The sequence below is a fragment of the Hemicordylus capensis genome, chromosome 3 (assembly GCF_027244095.1).
Source record: "Hemicordylus capensis ecotype Gifberg chromosome 3, rHemCap1.1.pri, whole genome shotgun sequence".
In the NCBI taxonomy this organism is placed as follows: domain Eukaryota; kingdom Metazoa; phylum Chordata; class Lepidosauria; order Squamata; family Cordylidae; genus Hemicordylus; species Hemicordylus capensis.
The window spans coordinates 24,573,897-24,592,995 of record NC_069659.1 but is presented as its reverse complement, the minus strand read 5'-3'; the positions used below and the strand labels follow the sequence as shown (position 1 = coordinate 24,592,995).

General features: G+C 44.7%; 1 protein-coding gene across 7 annotated transcripts in view; it reads right to left on the bottom strand.

Annotated features, from left to right (window-relative positions):
• The window catches only part of CNTN5 (contactin 5), a 1,193,410-nt gene that overhangs the window by 107,309 nt on the left and 1,067,002 nt on the right, over positions 1-19,099 (bottom strand). For all 7 annotated transcript variants that reach the window (XM_053307214.1, XM_053307213.1, XM_053307217.1 and 4 more), the window contains one exon: positions 6,202-6,322. In XM_053307214.1, coding sequence (XP_053163189.1) covers positions 6,202-6,322 — 121 coding nt within the window. The remainder of the gene's footprint in view (positions 1-6,201; positions 6,323-19,099) is intronic.

Here is a 19,099-nt window from a genome sequence, read left to right as displayed (position 1 = left end):
ACAGGCCTAGAGGGAACAAGAATGCCCCACTCCAGCATGCCATTCTGAGAGCTACACATAGGGGTGTGTGAAACAGCTCACACTTGAACCGGCTTGGCTCGAAGGTTCAACCTCAAACCAAACCAGGTCCAGTTTGGTCAGAGGTCAAGTAAAACTGGCCAAACAGGATCGGGCCCGGTTTGAAGCCCCTACTGAAGAGTTAACAGGGTTAAGAAATTACTGGCAACAGCTGCGGAGGCTGGGGGTGGGGGTGGGGCGGTGGCAGCTCCCCTGACTCCTGCCAGCCTCCTTTCAAGGCCAGGCCGTGCCTGATTCAGGCCCAGTTTGGGCCTGCTTTGACCCAGTTTGGGCTTCTGTGAGTGTGTGGAGGCCATTTGTTTTACCTCCGCACATGAGCACTGGCCATTTCCATGATCTGGGTCACACAAATGGCCAGTGTGCATGTGCGAAGGTCAAACAAATAACTTCCATGCATGCGCAGAGGCCCAAAATAGGCCAAAGAAGGCCTGAACTGTCCCCGAACACATGGAGTGAGGCTGGCAGGAGTCGAGGGAACCACTGCGGCCCCCCAGCTACTGCAGCCACTGCAAGTAATTTTTAAAAAACCCTTTTAACCCTTTTAAGAGCCCCTGGTGGCGCAGTGGTAAAACTGCCGCCCTGTAACCAGAAGGTTACAAGTTCGATCCTGACCAGGGGCTCAAGGTTGACTCAGCCTTCCATCCTTCCGAGGTCGGTAAAATGAGTCCCCAGAATGTTGGGGGGCAATATGCTAAATCATTGTAAACCGCTTAGAGAGCTTCCAGCTATAGAGCGGTATATAAATGTAAGTGCTATTGCTATTGCTATTAACTTCATGACAGCAGCTTCAAACAGGACCTGAATGGGTTTGAATTCAAACTGAGCCAGGGTCCAGCTCTGGGGGTGTGGTACTGAGTTGTTCCAATCTGGTTCGAATTCTAACCAAACCAGGAAAATTGGTTTTGTTCATGCAATTGCTGTATTTCTTTCCAGTGCTATCACTTTGCAACACAGCCCTTCCTCTCTGTCCCCTTAGCAAAAACTCTGGTTCATGCCCTCATCATCTTTCACCTTGATCACTGAAAGCATCTCCTCTTTGGTCTTCCATGGTCTCACTTTGGTTCCTTCACTTTTTTCCAGCCCTTTGCAGCCAAAATCACATGCCTCTCCTGTCGCTCTTACCATATAACCTTCCTTAAATCACCACATTGGCTTCCTGTCTGCTCCCAGATTCCTCACAAACTTTTTGTCCTCATCCTCAAACCAAACCACCACCACCCGCCCATGGCCATTTCCCCAGCTTATCTCTCTACTCTAAAATGCCAACAAAATGTCCCTACCTGCCTGCAACCGTCATTTGTTTTAAACTTTTTGTTTTTGTTTTAACTAATGTTTTACTTTCTGTTTTTATTTTGTTGTAAACTGCCCAGAGACATAAGTTTTGGGCAGTATAAAATACGTTAAATAAAATAAAATAAAAATTTGACCAACTCCTCCATCTTCAGTCATCCAAAGACCTCCTGTTCCCTCAAACAATTCTGTCCTTTCACCCTTACTGCCTCTTATGTGTGAAACTACCTCCCAGAACACTTCTCTCACTCCTCTTAAACTCCTCTTTAGATTCCACCTTTTCTGGGAAGGTTTTGGTCTCCATATTTTGTGGCAACTACACTTACATACATGTAAATGAAATAATTACATCTTATTCCCCAATTTATCCCTGACTCCTTTCCCACTGTTATTTCCCTTGTGTCAATTTTTTGCTTGTGAGGCTCTTGAGGCAGGACATCCAGTCTGCTGACCAAATTCACACCCACTTAGCTTCAGTAATGCAATAGCAGTTTTTGTTCCTAAGACCACTTACTAGACTGGTTCCATTACTTAACAATGCTGAACTGTAACACTCTCTACATGGGATAGTCTCAGAAAATGGTTCAGAAGCATTCAGTTGGCATAAAATGCAGTCGCCAGTGAAATATACTAGAAAAACACAATTTAAAAAATAAACCAGAAATTAAAACCTATAAATTTAGGAAGCTGAGAAAGCTTGGGCAAAAAGATGGGTTTTCAGGTGTTTTTTGAAAATTGCCAGAGATGGGGAGGATCATATCTCAGCAGGGAGCACATTCCACAATCTTGGGGCAGAAGGCACGTCTCTGTGTAGCCATCAAACAAGATGGCGGTAACTGGAGACGGACCTCCTCAGATGACCTCAATGGGCGGTGGGGCTCATAGTGAAGAAGGCGCTCTCTTCAATTCAAAGAGAGTATATGAATTCAAAGTGCTGACTTTGGCCTTTAAAATACTAAATGGTCTGGATCCAGGCTTCCTCATGGACTGCCTTTCTCCATACGAACCTGACAGAGCTCTGACATCAGCCTCAGAAACCCTGCTCTTAGTCCCAGCTTTGACAGATATCCACTTTATCTGGCAGTTTGGTCTTATTGGTGGTGGCCCCACAGCTTTGAAATTTCCCCAGGGAAATGTATCAGCTCCCCTTCCTGATTGCTTTTAAAAAAGTAAACAACAACATTTTTGTTCCTCATAACTTTTAGTGATTTATAGTTTTAACAGGGATGTGCACAAAACCGGTTTACCAAGTTTGGTTTGAGTCTGAACTGGGATTGAACTGAACCGGCCATGTTTGATTTTGGTACCCAGAACGAGGGGCCTGTCTGGGCTCAAATTTGAGACAGTTTGGCCCTGTTTGGGGGTGCCAGAGATGGTTTTGGGGTTTGTTCATTTTTAAATGGCAGACTTACTGCCTCTGAGGCCTTGGGGGGTGTTGTTGCAGCTGTGGGGGGGGGGGTGTCTCCAGCAAATCCCCCTCCCCCGCAGCCTCCCCCCCAGAATCCCTCAGCTCCAAAATGGGTCAAAATGGCCCGTGGGAGACCAGAGGAGGCCGACAGGGGGAGTCTTCCTGCAGCCACAGCAGCAACCCCCTGAGGCCTCAGAGGCAGTAAGTCTGCCTTTAAAAAAAAAAATCCAACTGGCCACAGCCGGGGAGGTTCAACTCAACCTCGAGCCAAACCAGGCCCGCTCCAGCTTGGGGGCAAGCACTTGGCCCGGGCTGGCTCTATGGCGAATCAGCTTGAGGTCGAGCTTGTTTGCACATCCCTAGTGCTTAACAGTGCTGCTGTTTTATATTTTGTTTTGGGGCAGCCATTTTATTAAGCAAAGTAAGGCCGTCGCCTCAGGCAGCAGATGAGTGGGATGCAGCAAGGCAGCAGGGTGCCTTCTGTCCTGCTTTTAAAAGGGGAGGGGGAGGAAAGGTTTGGCTGCCCTGCCTCAGGTGCACAGAGGTTTTGAGCCGCCCCTGCTTTAATTGCGTTCTTGTTTACAATGTGTTCATTTTACTGGCTGACACGATGAGGAAAATTATTTGAAGCAATGTCTACCGGGTTCTTTTAATTTTAGTGGGACTGTTTTGAGTAATATTCCTCATTGTGTCAGCCACTGTATTTTCCCATATGTGTGTTTTTAATTGTTCTTACCTACCTTGGACTAATCTGAAAAGGTGGGATAGAACAACAAACAGTGTTATAACACTTTGTCCTGATAACAAACAGTGTTTTAATATGTTGATTTTTAAAGGACGTCCTGCCTTATTATTTTTATGCTATGAAAGCAGCCCTGAAAACTTTTTAAGGCAACTTGGAAGGGCACAAATGTAAAATAAAGAAAAATGGCTGTAGGAGAAAGGAAATGATACTCTTTAACAAACCCAGTCAGTCTGACAGGTGATATTGTCTGTAACAGATTTGGAAAGAGGCAATTTAACACTTGTGAAGCTGATATCATGGAGGCTTCACTTCCAAGCCTCAAGAAAAGAAGAACGCTGCAAGCCCAGGGTACAGGAAATTGATTTATGATACACAGTCTATCATAATTTTAACTTCTAACAGAGTGTTAATAGGGCAGATTAATACAACCCCATTTGATACTCCAAATGCTTTCCCCCTCTCACATCCAATTTTGGTGCCTGAGCCCTGAAGATATAATTTATCAAATAAACAAACACCTCCATTACACATGGTTCAAAAAAAGAAACCAATAGCTAGATTTAATAGAGCTGAAGCAATGATGTGAAATTCTAAAGTATCAATAGGTTGGGTGCGTGGAGCTGATGTTCCATTCACGAAATCACATTTGTGAAAGTGGTATTACATTCAACTTTACAGGGGTAGTGCACTACCCCCTGCCCCACCGCATTTCCCCCCTGGCGCTCTGTGTATAAATAGTCCTGCGGGGCGCCAGTGTATCTCCTTGATGCGTGCACAGCACTTCCGGTCATTTCCAGTCAGTGAAACAACGGGGTGGCAAGGAGTTATACTGCCACCCTGCTGAACTATTTATACACAGAGTGCTGGAGAGGGAAGCGTGTCGGGGGGGGGGGGAGGAAGTGCACCCTCTCCCATCCTTAAAGCCACCCCTGCCCCACCATCAGCTCAAAGGGAGCTGGTTCCGTGCACATCTCTACATTTGAATAGGGGCGTAGGGAGCACTTGGGCGGCCAGAGGTCGTAGACCTGCTGGTGGCTGCCCTGTCCCCCTGTGACTGTAAAGCATGCATGTGAAACGTGTGCATGCCCCAAGCCCTGACCCCTGCATCTGACATCAGATGCAGGGGGCGTGGCCAGTACCAGGCCCCTACAGAGTGTCTCCAGCCAGCGGTGTGTTGAATTGCTGACTGGGAACTCCTTTTTCTGTCTCCTCAGGACACCTCAACTGAGGGACACCTCAACTGCACAGTTTGGACCAAATTTAGTCCAAACTTACTTTAGGCAAGGATAGTGAAAGGAAAGTAGGCAGATTAGTTCTCACCAGAACTCTTTGTTTTCTGGTGCCACCACTGTTGTCCAGTAGGTTAGGTTGAAAGGTAAGTGACTCGCCCAGAGTCAAACAGAGAACTTCAGGGTGATCTGAACTCGGATCTCTCCAGTCACTCAGATCTCTCCAACACTCTAATCACTACACCACATCCCACTACGTATTCTAGAAGTTTTTGGAATTCCAACTGAAGTCTGCCCATAAGGTCTGCACATAAAGCCTAAAATTGATCTTAACTTTTTCAGTTTTTACTGAAACATGTTTTTAGGTACAAAGTACTCAAAATAATGAAATAAAAAAACTTGTATGTGACATTCTTCCTAAACTGAGGGTAGAAAACGTGCATCTTGTAGGATGCAGCTGGTGCATTAAGATGATTCCTTGGCTTATATAAGAGAGTCACCTGGAACAGCTTTGGACAGTATAGTGGCCCATATGTTGTACAGCATTAACACGGGTGTTTCCAAAAGTCCCACACTGCTGTGAGCATCTAAGGAAGTGCTGGCAGACTAGAACAAGTACACAAATACTTAAAATTGCATCCTGGTATTTGATTTGTTTTCAATGTAAGTTGCACTCCCAAAGTGCAGGCATGCAGCTTTAAATATTTGTGCACTTGCATTCTTGTGCGAGACTGTCAGCACTTCCTTAGATGCCCACCGAAACATGAGCTGATCAGAAATGCTTGTGTTAACACTGTGCAACATGTTGGCCAATAATACAAAAGAACAGGAAGTGCAAGTGCCTCATGCTTCCTGTTCTTTTGCAACTCTGTCTCTACTACTTTTTAATATGTATATTTTATAGGGTTGATTTTTTCCCCCTGTCTCACCTTGTATACTCTCTTGTGCATTATTGTTTGAAAGGTGGCACAGAGATTTAAAGAATGACTGAACTACATGGGGCTAAAAAATATGTGCCTATGGCTAGATCATGCTTTTTGCAAATGGAATGTCCTTCCAAAATATTGAGGAAAGGGTTTTTTTTTTTAAGAGCACTTCTCTCCAAATGAAGAGGCAAGCTTTTGTATAAAATTTATATTTGACTACCTCACTCAGACATTTGAATCTCCTTTATTCTGTTTTTCAAAACCATTGGGGCTTTTAAAGCTGTCAAAATTAAGTCAGTTTTTCCAACATGCTCATTATCTGCCTTTGCAAACTTTAACTACATGTTCTTCTTTCCAAAGACAAAAACTGTTAATGGGAAAATAATACATAAATGTGTTAGCCCAAAAAGAGATAATCAGGTATAGTGCACAGCACTAGAGCACTCAAATGTCAGTGCATTTAAATTCCTTTGTATGATAATTTATGTTGATCATGTCTTCAGACTTTGATATTAGCATACTCACCCCTAACAAGAAGTTCTGCCTCATCTGATATACTGTCTGCTGTGGTCTGTACCCTGCAGCCATATTTCCCAGCATGCATCAGAAGAATGTTCCTGATCATTAAGTCTGCAGAGGATGCTTGCTGTTAAAAAAAAAAAAGAGAGAATACAAAAGCATCAGTTTAATACATTGCAAACGTATTTTGGAACATGGAGGAAGAGCTTTTACTGAGTACTTTGCAGGTGGTGGTGGTACTTATTCCAGTCCATAACTCAGTATAACAATAGTGCTGACTGCCCCTCCCATCCCCACAAATATCTATGTTAATTTTTAAAATCAGTTTGAACATATGGCATTGCCTTATATTGAGTCAGATTACTGATAACTAAGTATTGAGATACTAGGGATGTGCACGGAACCGGTTGGGACAGTTTGTTTCGAATCTGGCCTAGATTCAAACTGACCCAGCCCAGTCCAGTTCCGGGTTCAGTTGGATCCAGCCAAACTGGCTCGTGGGCTGTCCCAGGTGTACTTGTAAAGGGAAATCCTTGAGAATTCCCCTTTTCAAGTACAGAGGGCATCCCTAACCAAAACCTCCCTGAAGGCACTGGCGGGGGGTAATGAGAGAAAGTGGCCTCTGTACCTTTAGCGGAGGCCATGGGATAGGCAGCATAGACTGATGGGGTGGTGGTTGAAGGAGCCACTACTGCCTTGCCATCCTCCTAAGCTGCCTATCCTGTGGCTTCCGCTAAAGGAACAGAGGCTGCTTTCTCTCACTACCCCCGCTGAACCTGTAGGGAAGTTTTCGTTAGTGATGCCCCCTTTACTTGTAAAGGGGAATCCTCAAAGATTCTCCTTTACAAATATACCCAAGTTGGTCCGCGAGCTGGTACTTTGAATCAGAGGCTGATCTGGTTCAAGCTCAGACCAGCCAAACTGAGACGGCTCAATGTTGAGCCTGTCTCGAAGCAAGCCAGCTCACACATTCCTAATTGATACTGAGTCAGACTATTACTACATCTAGCTCAATGTTGTCTGCTGGCAGCTACTCACCAGGATCTTAGGCGGGGAGCCTTCTCAGTCCTGCTGAGATCCTTTGAATTAGAAATGGCCAGGGACTGAACAAGCATGCACTCTGCCACTGAGCTGTGGGCCCTTAGATGACATAGTCTATGAGTTTTTAAATTAGGTCTAAGTCCTGCACAGACTTTTCTGTTTGTTGCAGCAACCACACTGTGCAGGTTATTAAAGTTATCTTTTTAGAAACATTGAAACAAAGACATAGAAGCAAATGTATGCATGACTATGGCTCTTTCCTACTCTTCCTGGAACATTTAGTTGAACACAATGCATAGCAGGACATCTCCACACCGTGCAGTGCCCTGAGGAGGCAGAGACAAGGCAATGTCTGGTACAATTATAGTGCAGCAGTGTCTCTCATCTGGGTGGACCCTGAGCAGAAATTTGAATCTGTTACAAACAGTCAAGATGAAAGTTTATGTCTACTGAAGTCGGCAATCAAGAGTCATATCAGACTCAGTGATATGACAAACCAATGACTTTATCAGTTATTTGCATTATGAGGGAGCATTCTTAATACAGTGTAATGGACTCTTCTGCGCGTGGGAATTGCACTTCATTTAGAGTATTTTAAAGTGGCACTGCTGGGTTTATTGTTCAGCATGCCATAAAAGTGTGTTGTTTTAAGGAGTATGTTAAAGCTGAGTCAGAATAACTATGTAGTTATTTGCTAACTTTAAAAAAATGTAGAGTGGCAGAAGATAAACTAATCTTCTGAAATTGCTGCCACAGTTCTTAGAACTACTGCACTATACTGAATGACAGTAACACATTGTCCCTTTCAACATTTAATAGGGAATATGATGAGGTTTATACTGGGTGCCTTCTTGCTGAATTACATCCTGATTTATATAATGCTTACAATATATCATTACCACACAGCAAACAGTTTGGGTGTTTTTCGTTTATCTATTAGTTATTCGCTGACTCACAGTCTACAATCCCTAGTAACATTATTCTCCTCTATAAGATTTTGTAAGTGATTTAATGGCAGCATAATGGCTTGATTCTGGCATTTGCTACATCAGCACAAATGTGATCCAGAAGGGGCAAGCCAGCACTGAGTGGAACTCAACAAGGGGCTCGGCTGCCATTAAAAGTTGAGTCCCATTTGAGTTCTCCTCCCTCTTTCTCATTATGGCAGATATCTTGACAAATTCAGTGCATGTGCAAGAAAAGAAGTGTGCATGCAGCTGCTGCAATTCCAAACAAGTAGCACGTGTGAGTGTGGGAGATGGGATTTTTGCCTCTCTCTTCTTCCCTCTTAAGCACTACACCCAAAAACATGTCTCTGGGGGCCATGCAGCCCTCAGGGACAGAGCACTTCAGAGGGAATTGGTAAAAAACACCCCTCTACACACACACAAGCACCCATGCTTTGTCACAAATCCAACTCCTGCATGTGTGATTTGTTTCCTGCACGTGAGCAGCATTAGTCAGGATGTGCCCAATGTCTAGGGAAGTTTCCCTTCCAGCGTAGGACTAGTGGAAGCGTCTCTCCCAGGACTAATAGCTGCTACGGGGACATGATTCTTGTTGATTTTGTGGCATGTCAGAAAGAGATCAAATGTGCATTACTCATTTGCTGCTATACCAGTCCTGACCAGGACATTATCCAGCTTTTTAAAGAAGATGCAGGACCAAGTTACGCATTTATCATCTTGTGTAGCTTGGCACTTGGGAGTCTGTTTGCTTCTGAGATGCCTCTGAGATGGTATATTTACTCAAATAGAAGATGGCTCTGAATTTAAGATTACTTCCTTAAAAAATACAGGCTAAATACAGGTTTAGTCATCTTACTTTTTCCTTTGGGTTAAACACAGGTTATACCTTTAATTACCCAAAAGGAAGAGGTAAGAGAACTCCCCAATTTCTAACATCAAAGAACTTGGAGAAAACCTAGACTTGGCTTCAGTGAAATTAGCAAATATTGCAAGTACACCATGGCTGGACTCTAACAAATCTCACAAAAAGGGGTCTTCACACTTGTGTTTCCCAAATATTAACCCCCACCCCACCCCCCACCACCTCCATCACCCCTATGCTTTATAGCAAGCTGCTTTTAACACTATGGACACTTTTAAAAGCAGATTGTGATATGCCATGGAGTCCTGATGTTCAAAGAAAAATAAACCTAATTAATTAAGCCATCTAATTAATTAATTTAAATTAAGTAATTATTTCTCTATGTAAACTGCTCTGGGAACTTTTGTTGAAAAGCAGTATATAAATATTCATAGTTGTAGTAGAAATCCCACTGGGCATGTTGAAGTCTTTAGGTACACCTAAAGTAGCTGTATTGAGGATGCATTGCCTGTTCTTTCCCTCATTGCTGTGAGAGTGACCCTATAAACAGGCCACCCCTGTTACGTATTTTATTTTATTCATTACATTTCTGTACTGTCCCATCTACCAGCCCTGGGTGGTTTATAAGCAATTAAACAACAACAAATTAACAATCAATAAAACAATTAAAGCAGTTCAAAAGTTAAAACAACTCTAAAACAATTTAAAAACCATTGAAGACCAGACTTAAACTTGAGTTGTATAGGGCCTTTTGAAGGCCATTAGCCTTGTCAAACCTTGAATTTCTGTGGGGAGTGCATTCCATAGTGGTTTGGGAGTGGCTATAGAGAAGGTCCGGTCCTGAGCTGCCACTAGACAGACCGCTGGCAGCTGGAGACAGACCTCTCCTAATGATGCACAGTGGGAAGAATGAAGGTGCTTCCTTAGGTAACCCAGGCCTGAGTTGCTTAGGGTTTTTAAAGGTAATATCAGCACTTTGTATTTTGCCTGGAAACATATTTGTGGCTAGTACAGCTGTTTTAAAACAGGCATCATTGGGTCTCTCTGGGATGTCCTTGAGACCATTCTGGCTGCTGCGTTTTGAATTAACTGACGTTTCCAGACTACGTACAAAGGCAGCCCTACATGGAGGTTACTAGTGAGTGCACCACAGTCTTGAGATCTTTCTTACTGCTTGGGGAGGTGAGATAACTGACTCCCTTTTTCAGAACATCCCCAGAATTCAAACAAGCCTAACAGATTTGTTTAGGGACAAATTCAAACTATGGATGAGGGTTTAAATCCAGGTGATATTCCACTAATAAGATTTTGTGTGTGTGTGTGTGTGTGTGTGTGTGTGTGTGTGTGTGTGTGTGTGTGAAACCTGTTGACACTTGTCTAAGCCAATTATAGGAGAAGATGCAATGCATCAGTTCCCTTGTTTCCATTGCAGAGTTTCAGGATCTTTCAGGTACTTCACAACTTGGCTAGGAAAATGTGATGAATCATAGTATTTCACTTCCATAAGGTGCCAACTTGGGGATACAAAGTTTGCAACTTGACTAGTGTGACACTTATTAGCTGTGAAATATAGGGTATTCAAGAAGATGAATGCTTTTGATATAAATGTATAGATAGTTAAAGGGTAAGACCAAAATCAGTCTACATTCTCCTTCTCCTCAGAGAATAATTTACATTTAATGTGTGCTTTGTTGTTAAGGAAAATACAAGTATCATATATACAGTACCTGTCTGCTTTTATTGCCTCAGTGCTTTTAAAAATTGTAGCTGACACTCTACTCGGAGGTTTGCAGCTACTGAATCCTAATGCACTCCTCAGGAAAGCAAATGTGTATTCAATCTACATACGTAAATGGCAGACTGGTAGCAATTGGAAAAATCATAGCCTTTTCGGATGTGAGAGAGGAGAGCAATATAAGTTATATAGCAGAATTATATGAAATGCAGCTATTCCCATGAAATAGATGAGGATGCCACCATTGTTTGAAGCAACCCTGCACAACTTTATTTTATTTATTTAAAATATTTATATCCCACCCCTCCAGCACACTGCTGCTTGGGGCAGCTTATAGTAAAAGAATAAAAGCATAAAATCCACAATAAGAGAATAAAAGACAATAAAGCTCTGCACACGATTTGTATGAAGACCTAGTGGGCTACCTGCGGGGAAGGTGGGTTTTACTCACCTTCCCCACAGACAATCAGAAGCGGTTCCCTGGGCGGGTGGGTTCCCTGGGGGGTTCCCTCCTGCAGACTGATTGCGGCTTACCTGGCAGCTCTGGGGGTTGGGTGCAACTCTGGGGGTTGGGTCACATCTGGTTACGAGCATGGCGCCCCACCCCCCAGAGCCCAAATTGTATTTGTTGCTAAATTTTATTTATTTATTGTTAAATTTACATACCGTCTTTCATTAAAACAATCTCAAGGTGGTTTACACCAAAATTAAAACCAAGACTAATAATGCTTTGCAAGACTAATAATGCAAGTGTGCGGTGCATTACTGGCAGCCCCTCCCCGCCGCCCTCAGTGTGCCCGCTGCAGCTGCAAGTAGCAGAAACAAAAATTTTAAAAGGAGGTTACAGGAGCGCTCGATCCATCAACCTTCTTTAACCAGGGGGCCAATTTGGCGGGCTTGCCACCGTGGAGCGGAACAGCCCTTTCCACAACATAGTCAATGGTGTTTTAGACACACTAGGTGGCACATTATGCTGTGCTATGTATGTTCCTTGGGAGGAACCTCTGAAATTCAGAAATAATTTTCATTTCTCCTTGGATGAATCCTGAAAATCCTGAAATCCAGAAAGAATTTCCACTTTTGAAAAAACTTCCAACATTCTTGACAAAAGTAGGGGTGGGGGATTGTCAACCATAGCTCAGTAGCAGTGCAACTGGGGATTATGGGAGCTGTAGTCCAAAAACAGCTGAGGAGCCACAGTTGAGTAGGCCTGTTGTACTGAAATGCGTGGTTCAATAGTAAGAGAACAAAACAGCCAGACCCAGACATACACAGTCAGCAGAATTACATGTTCAGGGCTTGGATTGTACTACTTCAGGGGGCAGGGGAGATAGCTGTACATTTGAATTATCCTCTATGTACAAGTTCCCTGTATATAGAAAACCAGCATGTCAGAGAGAAAAATTCTGCTTAGTCTTTCCCCTAACCTGCTGGTGCATGTGTGTGTGCACACGTGTGTATGTGTGTGTGCACGTGCGTGGCATGTGGAGAGGGGACTTTCCAACATGCAACTCACCACCTGCTGAGTGAGATGGAACAATAGAAAAAACTCTTTACCATGACTTTATAGAATGCATAAACTGATTCTTTAGCTTCCTAAGGCCATGACAAAGAGATCCCACAGGTATCAGCCTGCTCTAGATGCATCATTTACATGTACACTTCATTCATTCATTCATTTGATTTCTATACCTTCCAAAAATGGCTCAGGGCAGTTTACACAGAGAAATAATAAATAAATATGATCTTGGTCTGGCCTGATTATGTGCTGGTGACATGTTCTAGTCATCCTGCATCCACATTAAAATGTTAAAAAAGCAGGCTCCTTACATACCATTCTCAAGGCATCATACTGCACCAGTCACTGCAGCGTCAAACCATTCATAAAAGAGTGAGCACTACTTCTATTGGGCCGAAGTCCTGCAGTGCAGCAAACAGACCCATTCTTCACCCAAGCATTTGTGGGAAAAGGATTGGCATTAAGCATGAAATAAGCCTTGGTGGTTAAGGTAATCTTGTTCCATTACATCCATTTAATTGCAATGTCTCTTATCATTATTTTTCCACTTCAGCTCTCTGAATGCCCACCTACTCTTTTACAGAAGCTACAAGAACAGCCTTTGTTAATAACATTAAGCCACATTAAATTGTAAAATAATTCTGTGACCAAGTCCCAGTGCTTCTGATACATTTAATGCTTAAGCAAGAAAGATTTTTTTTAAAAAAGCTTCCCGCTTACGTTCTCAAAAATTCCATACAGTAATTATTTTTACAATAACCCCTTGGCAATGCAATGTATATAGTACCAGCAGGGCCTCAAGGGAAAACTTCAAGTCAAAAGCTCTGTTATACAGTAGTGACGGGCGGGGGGGGGGGAATCGAGTAGCAAGCAGTAGGGGTGTGCAATTCGGATTTTTGGGTGATTCGGCTCGGACCCGAGCCGAATCACCCCCGTTCTGTTTTGTGCCCGAATCTGGGTCACCCGAATCACCCTTGATTCGGTTCGGATTCGGATTTAATCCGAATCCGAATCCGAATCGATTCGGGGGGGGTAAAAAGGGGCCCAGGGGCAAAATTTTGGGGTGGGGTGAAAAACTTCTGAGGTGTGAATTCTCATTCTATTATAGCAGATGAGATTTTTTTCAATTAAACAACTCTCATGACCCCACTTTCACTTTTTCACACTTTCCTTTACTATGAATAATATGAGGAAGTAATCAATTTAGCACACTTCACCTTATGAAGACAAACCTCATACAAATAAATTCACCATAATTCACCCCTCTGCCCAATCACTCTTAAATTGGGGATGGGTGGTAGCCTCCAGCCATCAGGCACTATCTACCAGCCCACCCCACTCCTTTGGGGCAGATCCACTTTCTGCCCCTAATCTGCCCCAAAGACACCCAAACTTCAAAAATTCTCAAAAAATCAGCCCTATGCCCAATCCCCCTGAAATTGGTGTGGTAGCCTCCACCCATGAGGCACTACCACCCCACCCCACTATTTTGGGGCAGATCCACTTTCTGCCCCCAAACTGCCCCAAAGTCACCCAAACTTCAAAAATTCTCAAAAAATCACCCCTTTGTCCAAACCCCCTGAAATTGGGGTGGTAGCCTGCACCCATGAGGCACTACCACCCCACCCCACTATTCTGCCCCAGCCCCCACTTTCTGCCCCAATATGCCCCAATCTGCCCCAAAGACATGAAATTTTCAGAAATTTACCAAAAATCAGCCCTTTGCCCAATCCCCCTGAAATTGGGGTGATAGCCTGCACCCATTAGGCACTACCACCCCACCCCACTCCTTTTGCCCAAATCCCATGCTATGCCCCCGAACTGCCCCAAAGTCACTAAAACTTTAAAAAATCGCCAAAAATCAACCATGAACCGAATCACCCGAATTTTTTGTGCCCGAAATTCGGGTGATTCGGCTCGTGCCCGAAAAAATTTGGGGGGCATCGGGGGTGATTCGGTTCAGCCCCGAATCACCCGAAATTGTTCGTTTCGGGCACAGATCGTTCTGTGCCCGAAATTTTTTGCACATCCCTAGCAAGCAGACATAATGGTTTGGGTTCCACGTATTCATTTGCCTTGCACAAACTCTCATATATGCAAGGGAAGGGGCGATTTTCATCAGTTCCCCCTCTGCTGCAGCCCCCATGCCACATACCATTCCACTTCCACCAGTCCCAGACACTTATCTTTCCTTGCAGCTCAGCCAGAGCCAATCTTTTGTGTCTGTGTGCAGCTTGAAAGGCTCCCAGGCAAACTGCTAGAGCTCTGACTTTCTGCCTCTCTGCTGTTTGGCGGGTGGGTGGGGCTTCCAGAGATGCCTCCATGCAGGCCTCCCTGAAGCTCAGGAAAGAAGCAAGCAAGCAGGCAGTCAGTCAGAGAGTGTCCAGCACCAAAGCTCTCTGCAGACCCTCTCCCAGCCCAGCCATAGTAATGTGATTTGCTTTTTGTGGTTATCTCCCTGCCACGCACACCCGCTGAGCTGGTCTTGTGGTAGCAAGCATGACTTGTCCCCTTAAGCTAAGCAGGATCCACCCTGGTTGCATACGAAAGGGAGACTAGAAGCGTGAGCACTGTAAGATATTCCCCTTAGGGGATGGAGTCGCTCTGGGAAGAGCATCTAGGCTCCAAGTTCCTTCCCTTGCTTCTCCAAGATAGGGCTGAGAGAGATTCCTGCCTGCAACCTTGGAGAAGCTGATGCCTGTCTGTGTAGACAATACTGAGCGAGATGGACCTATGGTCTGACTCAGTATATGGCAGCTTCCTATGTTCCTATGAATATTTAGGGATTGGCTTGCCATAGGGCTTTGGTATTGAGCAGAGATGTAGGGCAGGGTGGGAGGAATATGTATGTTTAAATTGAAGCAGATTGGATAAATTGTTGGTTTAAAAAAAAAAAAACCACCCAAAAAGTCCTATAAATGGCTTGTTTCATGGCAGAAAATTTCAAAGACTTCTGGAACAAACAATATATAACATTTATGTATGTATATATGCATATATGTATGTATGTATGAATACACTATGCTCAAGTTGATTTGCAACCCAGAAGGTCTGAGAACTGTAAAGCGTTTGTTGTGCTTTTTAATTTTTATTTCTTTAGAAATACATTATATGTCCAAGCTGGTTGGACATGTTCAAAAACCTCACTCACACTATTTACACTGTATGTCATCAATCAGTATGATTCTGTAATGATATGAAATGTTAAGAAGGCCCCGGCTGATTCGCCCCCAGCCCCACACACCCCTAGGGACAGCCCTGGTAGCCAGTGCTCACGTGCAGTCACCCATCCAAATGCCAACTGTTGGGAGTCAGAGATTCTACCCGCGTTCATTCCTTGGTTGGGTAATTTACACCAGGCACCAGTATCACACTTTCAAACAGAGCTTTATTAAAGTTTTTGCTAGCAATTAAAGCTCATTGGGGTGGCCGTGCCTTCTAGCAGTTTCTGCGTCTCTTTTATATTGAGATAACACTTCATTCCACACTTGCGCATTTCATACAAGCCAATGCATCCCCTTGTAACTCAAAAGGTCCCAGATGGTTTCAAGAATGACTTCTGTCATCCACACAGTCATAATCAAGCACCTTTAGGGCAAGGAACAGAATGTACCAGATACGAAAAGCGCCATCTATCTTGGCTAGCTTGCTACTTATTCAAACTAAATCTTTTCGCTGCTTAAGCACATTTTCCAATATTTCCCCACAATCCCCCCTTTGAGCCCATCAAACAATAAGTTTTAAGGGCTCGCCTTCCTGGTACTTGGAGTCCAGCCTGCTTTTAACTACTTGTATGTCCGGGGGGGGGGGGCAAACATGACAATGCTAGGAACTGAGGGATCTTCCTGTGTGCATAACATAGCCATCAGATTACAACAACACTGAAAACAACAGCATCCCCCTAATACAAGCGACACAATCATTATAATACTAACTACAAGATTTCTGACCCAAGTGAGGTCTGGCAACCAAGACCAAAGGTTATCCCACCAACTCTTCTTATCTGTGGATAATTTCTTGGCAATGTCTTTCAGCTCCTGCAATTTTCTTTCTATGGGGACCTTGTTATCTGTGATGTTAAAACAGCACAATCCTTGAAAATGTTCACAACCATAGTTGTTCTTTAACAGCAGATAATCAGTGGCCACTCTATTTTGTAACACCCCAGTTCTAACCTGGTCCAATCTTTCCAGTAAAAGTGATATACAGTAGACTCAAAAGTTCTGTTGACAGTCTGCTGCAAAAGATAGGCTAGTCCAGGGATTCTCAAAGTTGGGTCCCCAGATGTTATTGGACTTCAACTCCCATAATTCCCAACCAAAGGCCACTGGGACTAGGGATTATGGGAGTTGAAGTCCAAAAACATCTGGGGACCCAACTTTGAGAATCCCTGGCTAGTCCATTTACAAGTCAGTGCAAGTGAATAGTGGACCCAGGGATTCCTACCTGAGAGGAAGCTAATGCAATATATTCATCAGGAGTTAAAAATCAGGGCGTGTATGTGAAAATATTCTCACATTCTTCAGCCTTCAGATCCCCTTGAGTCCGGAGGAGCTGAGTGAGGGTCTGATTCAGGTACTCCTTTGAGGGTAGAGTGGCCAGAGATGTTAAGCGTCCTAGGGCACATGGGCCCCTGTAGCTATTGGAGGCTGCTTGTGGCTTCAGGGTGTTAGAAGCCCAGCAGAGGAGAGGGAGAAGTCTATCTGCTTCCCACCCAATACTGCCTGGGGTTAGAGACCAGGTGGGTCTTGGGGGCTCCTTCCTCTATTGCCTGCCTACTCCTGCTTCCCCTGTGGGGCTTCTGCCTGTAGGTAACATCTGTGGGGAGTGTGTGGGGAATGAGAACAGGACTGGGACCAGCCCCTGAGTGACTCAACTGTTCCTCCGGTCATCTGCTCAGTTTTGGGCTTTATAGGAGGCTGCTTGTGGTGGCGGGTCTGCCACTGAAGGGGAAAAACTGAAGGGAATAGCCCCTTTGGGGGAGAATGAGGGCAAGGGCGAGGGCTAGAGGGCTTTTGTATAATTGGTTTTAGCTGTTTGGGAATTGGGTTGAAGTTGCTGCAATGTGTTTGGGTTCGTCTGGAGATGGGGAAACAGGGGGTTACTTTGTTGACTATGGGGCAGCTATTCCGGTGGTGGTGGTGAATAGAAGAAGAAATGTTGGCAGGTCAGCAGGCCGTTCCAGGGGAAGGGTAGTCAGAAATTTATTAGCTGTCTCCCCTTCTGGCTGTCCTGCCAGCTCTTTGACCTCGGGGAGCACTGCCAACAACCCACATAGCCTTACCTTGCTCGTCTGGAATGTCAGGTTGGTCCAAAATAAGTCTGAACTCATCCATGATTTGATTATGGATGAAGGGGCCGACCTGATATGTATTACTGAAACTTGGATGGGGAAGGCTAGTGGTCCAGTCTGGTCCCAGCTTCTCCCTTCAGGATATTCTGTAGAGGAGCAGGTGAGGGGACGTGGGCAGGGAGGTTGAGTGGCTATGGTCTATAAGGATAACATCTCCCTCACCAGGGTCCCTGTTAGGGTATCAGACCATACTGAGTGTGTGTACTTGAGTTTGGGGTCCAGAGATAGATTGGGACTTCTCTTGGTGTACCGATCACCTCGCTGCCCAGCGGAATCCCTTACTGAGCTCACGGACTTGGTCGCGGAACTCGTGCTGGAGTCTCCCAGACTCTTGGTGCTGGGGGACTTCAATGTTCATTTTGGAACCAATTTGGCAGGGCAGCTCAGGAGTTCATAGCGGCCATGACTATGGGACTATCCCAAGTGGTCTCTGGACCGACGCATATTGCAGGTCACATACTTGATTTTCTCTTCTACTCTGATCAGGGTGGTGTTCCATGGGTAGGGACTCCTTTACATAGGAACATAGGAAACTGCCATATGGCAGACCATTGGTCTATCTAGCTCAGTATTGTCTTCACAGAATGGCAGCAGCTTCTCCAAGGTTGCATGCAGGAATATTTCTCAGCCCTATCTTGCAGAAGCCAGGGAGGGAACTTGAAACCTTATGCTCTTCCCAGAGCGGCTTCATCCCCTGAGGGGAATATCTTGCAGTGCTCACACATCAAGTCTCCCATTCATATGCAACCAGAGCAGACCCTGCTTAGCTATGGGGACAAGTCATGCTTGCTACCACAAGACCAGCTCTCCTCTCCTTTGATCTCCCCATTGTCATGGACGGACCACCATCTGGTTAAGGAGGGACTTACAACCACTTTCCACCTCTGCAGGGTCCAGGGGCCTATTTGAATGGTCTGCCCGAAGAAGTTATTGGATCTAGTAAGATTCCAAGAAGCTTTGGAGGGATTCAGTGTTGGCTTTGCTGGTGATCCTGTTGTTGCCGTGGTTGAGAATTGGAACAACTTGCTCACCGGGCAGCAGACACAATTGCCCCCAAGTGACCCCTCCAACCCGCTTCAAAATTGGCCCCTTGGTATACGAAAGATCTACAGGGGCTGAAGTGGCAAGGTAGGTGACTGGAGCGCAAGTGGAGAAAGACTCGACTCGAATCCAACAGATTACGACATAGAACACATTTAAAGATCCATGCTCAGGCAATACATACAGCAAAGAAGTGTTACTTTTCTGCCCGTATTGCCTCTGCGAGTTCACGCCCAGTGGAGTTGTTCAGGTTTGTGAGGGGACCAGTATCCGCTCCCGCTCCCTTGAACCAGAATTTGGAGTCATCAGTTACCCACTGTGAAGTGTTTAAAGAGTTTTTTGCAGATAAAATCTCTCCGATTGGGGCCGATGTAGATAGGGACTC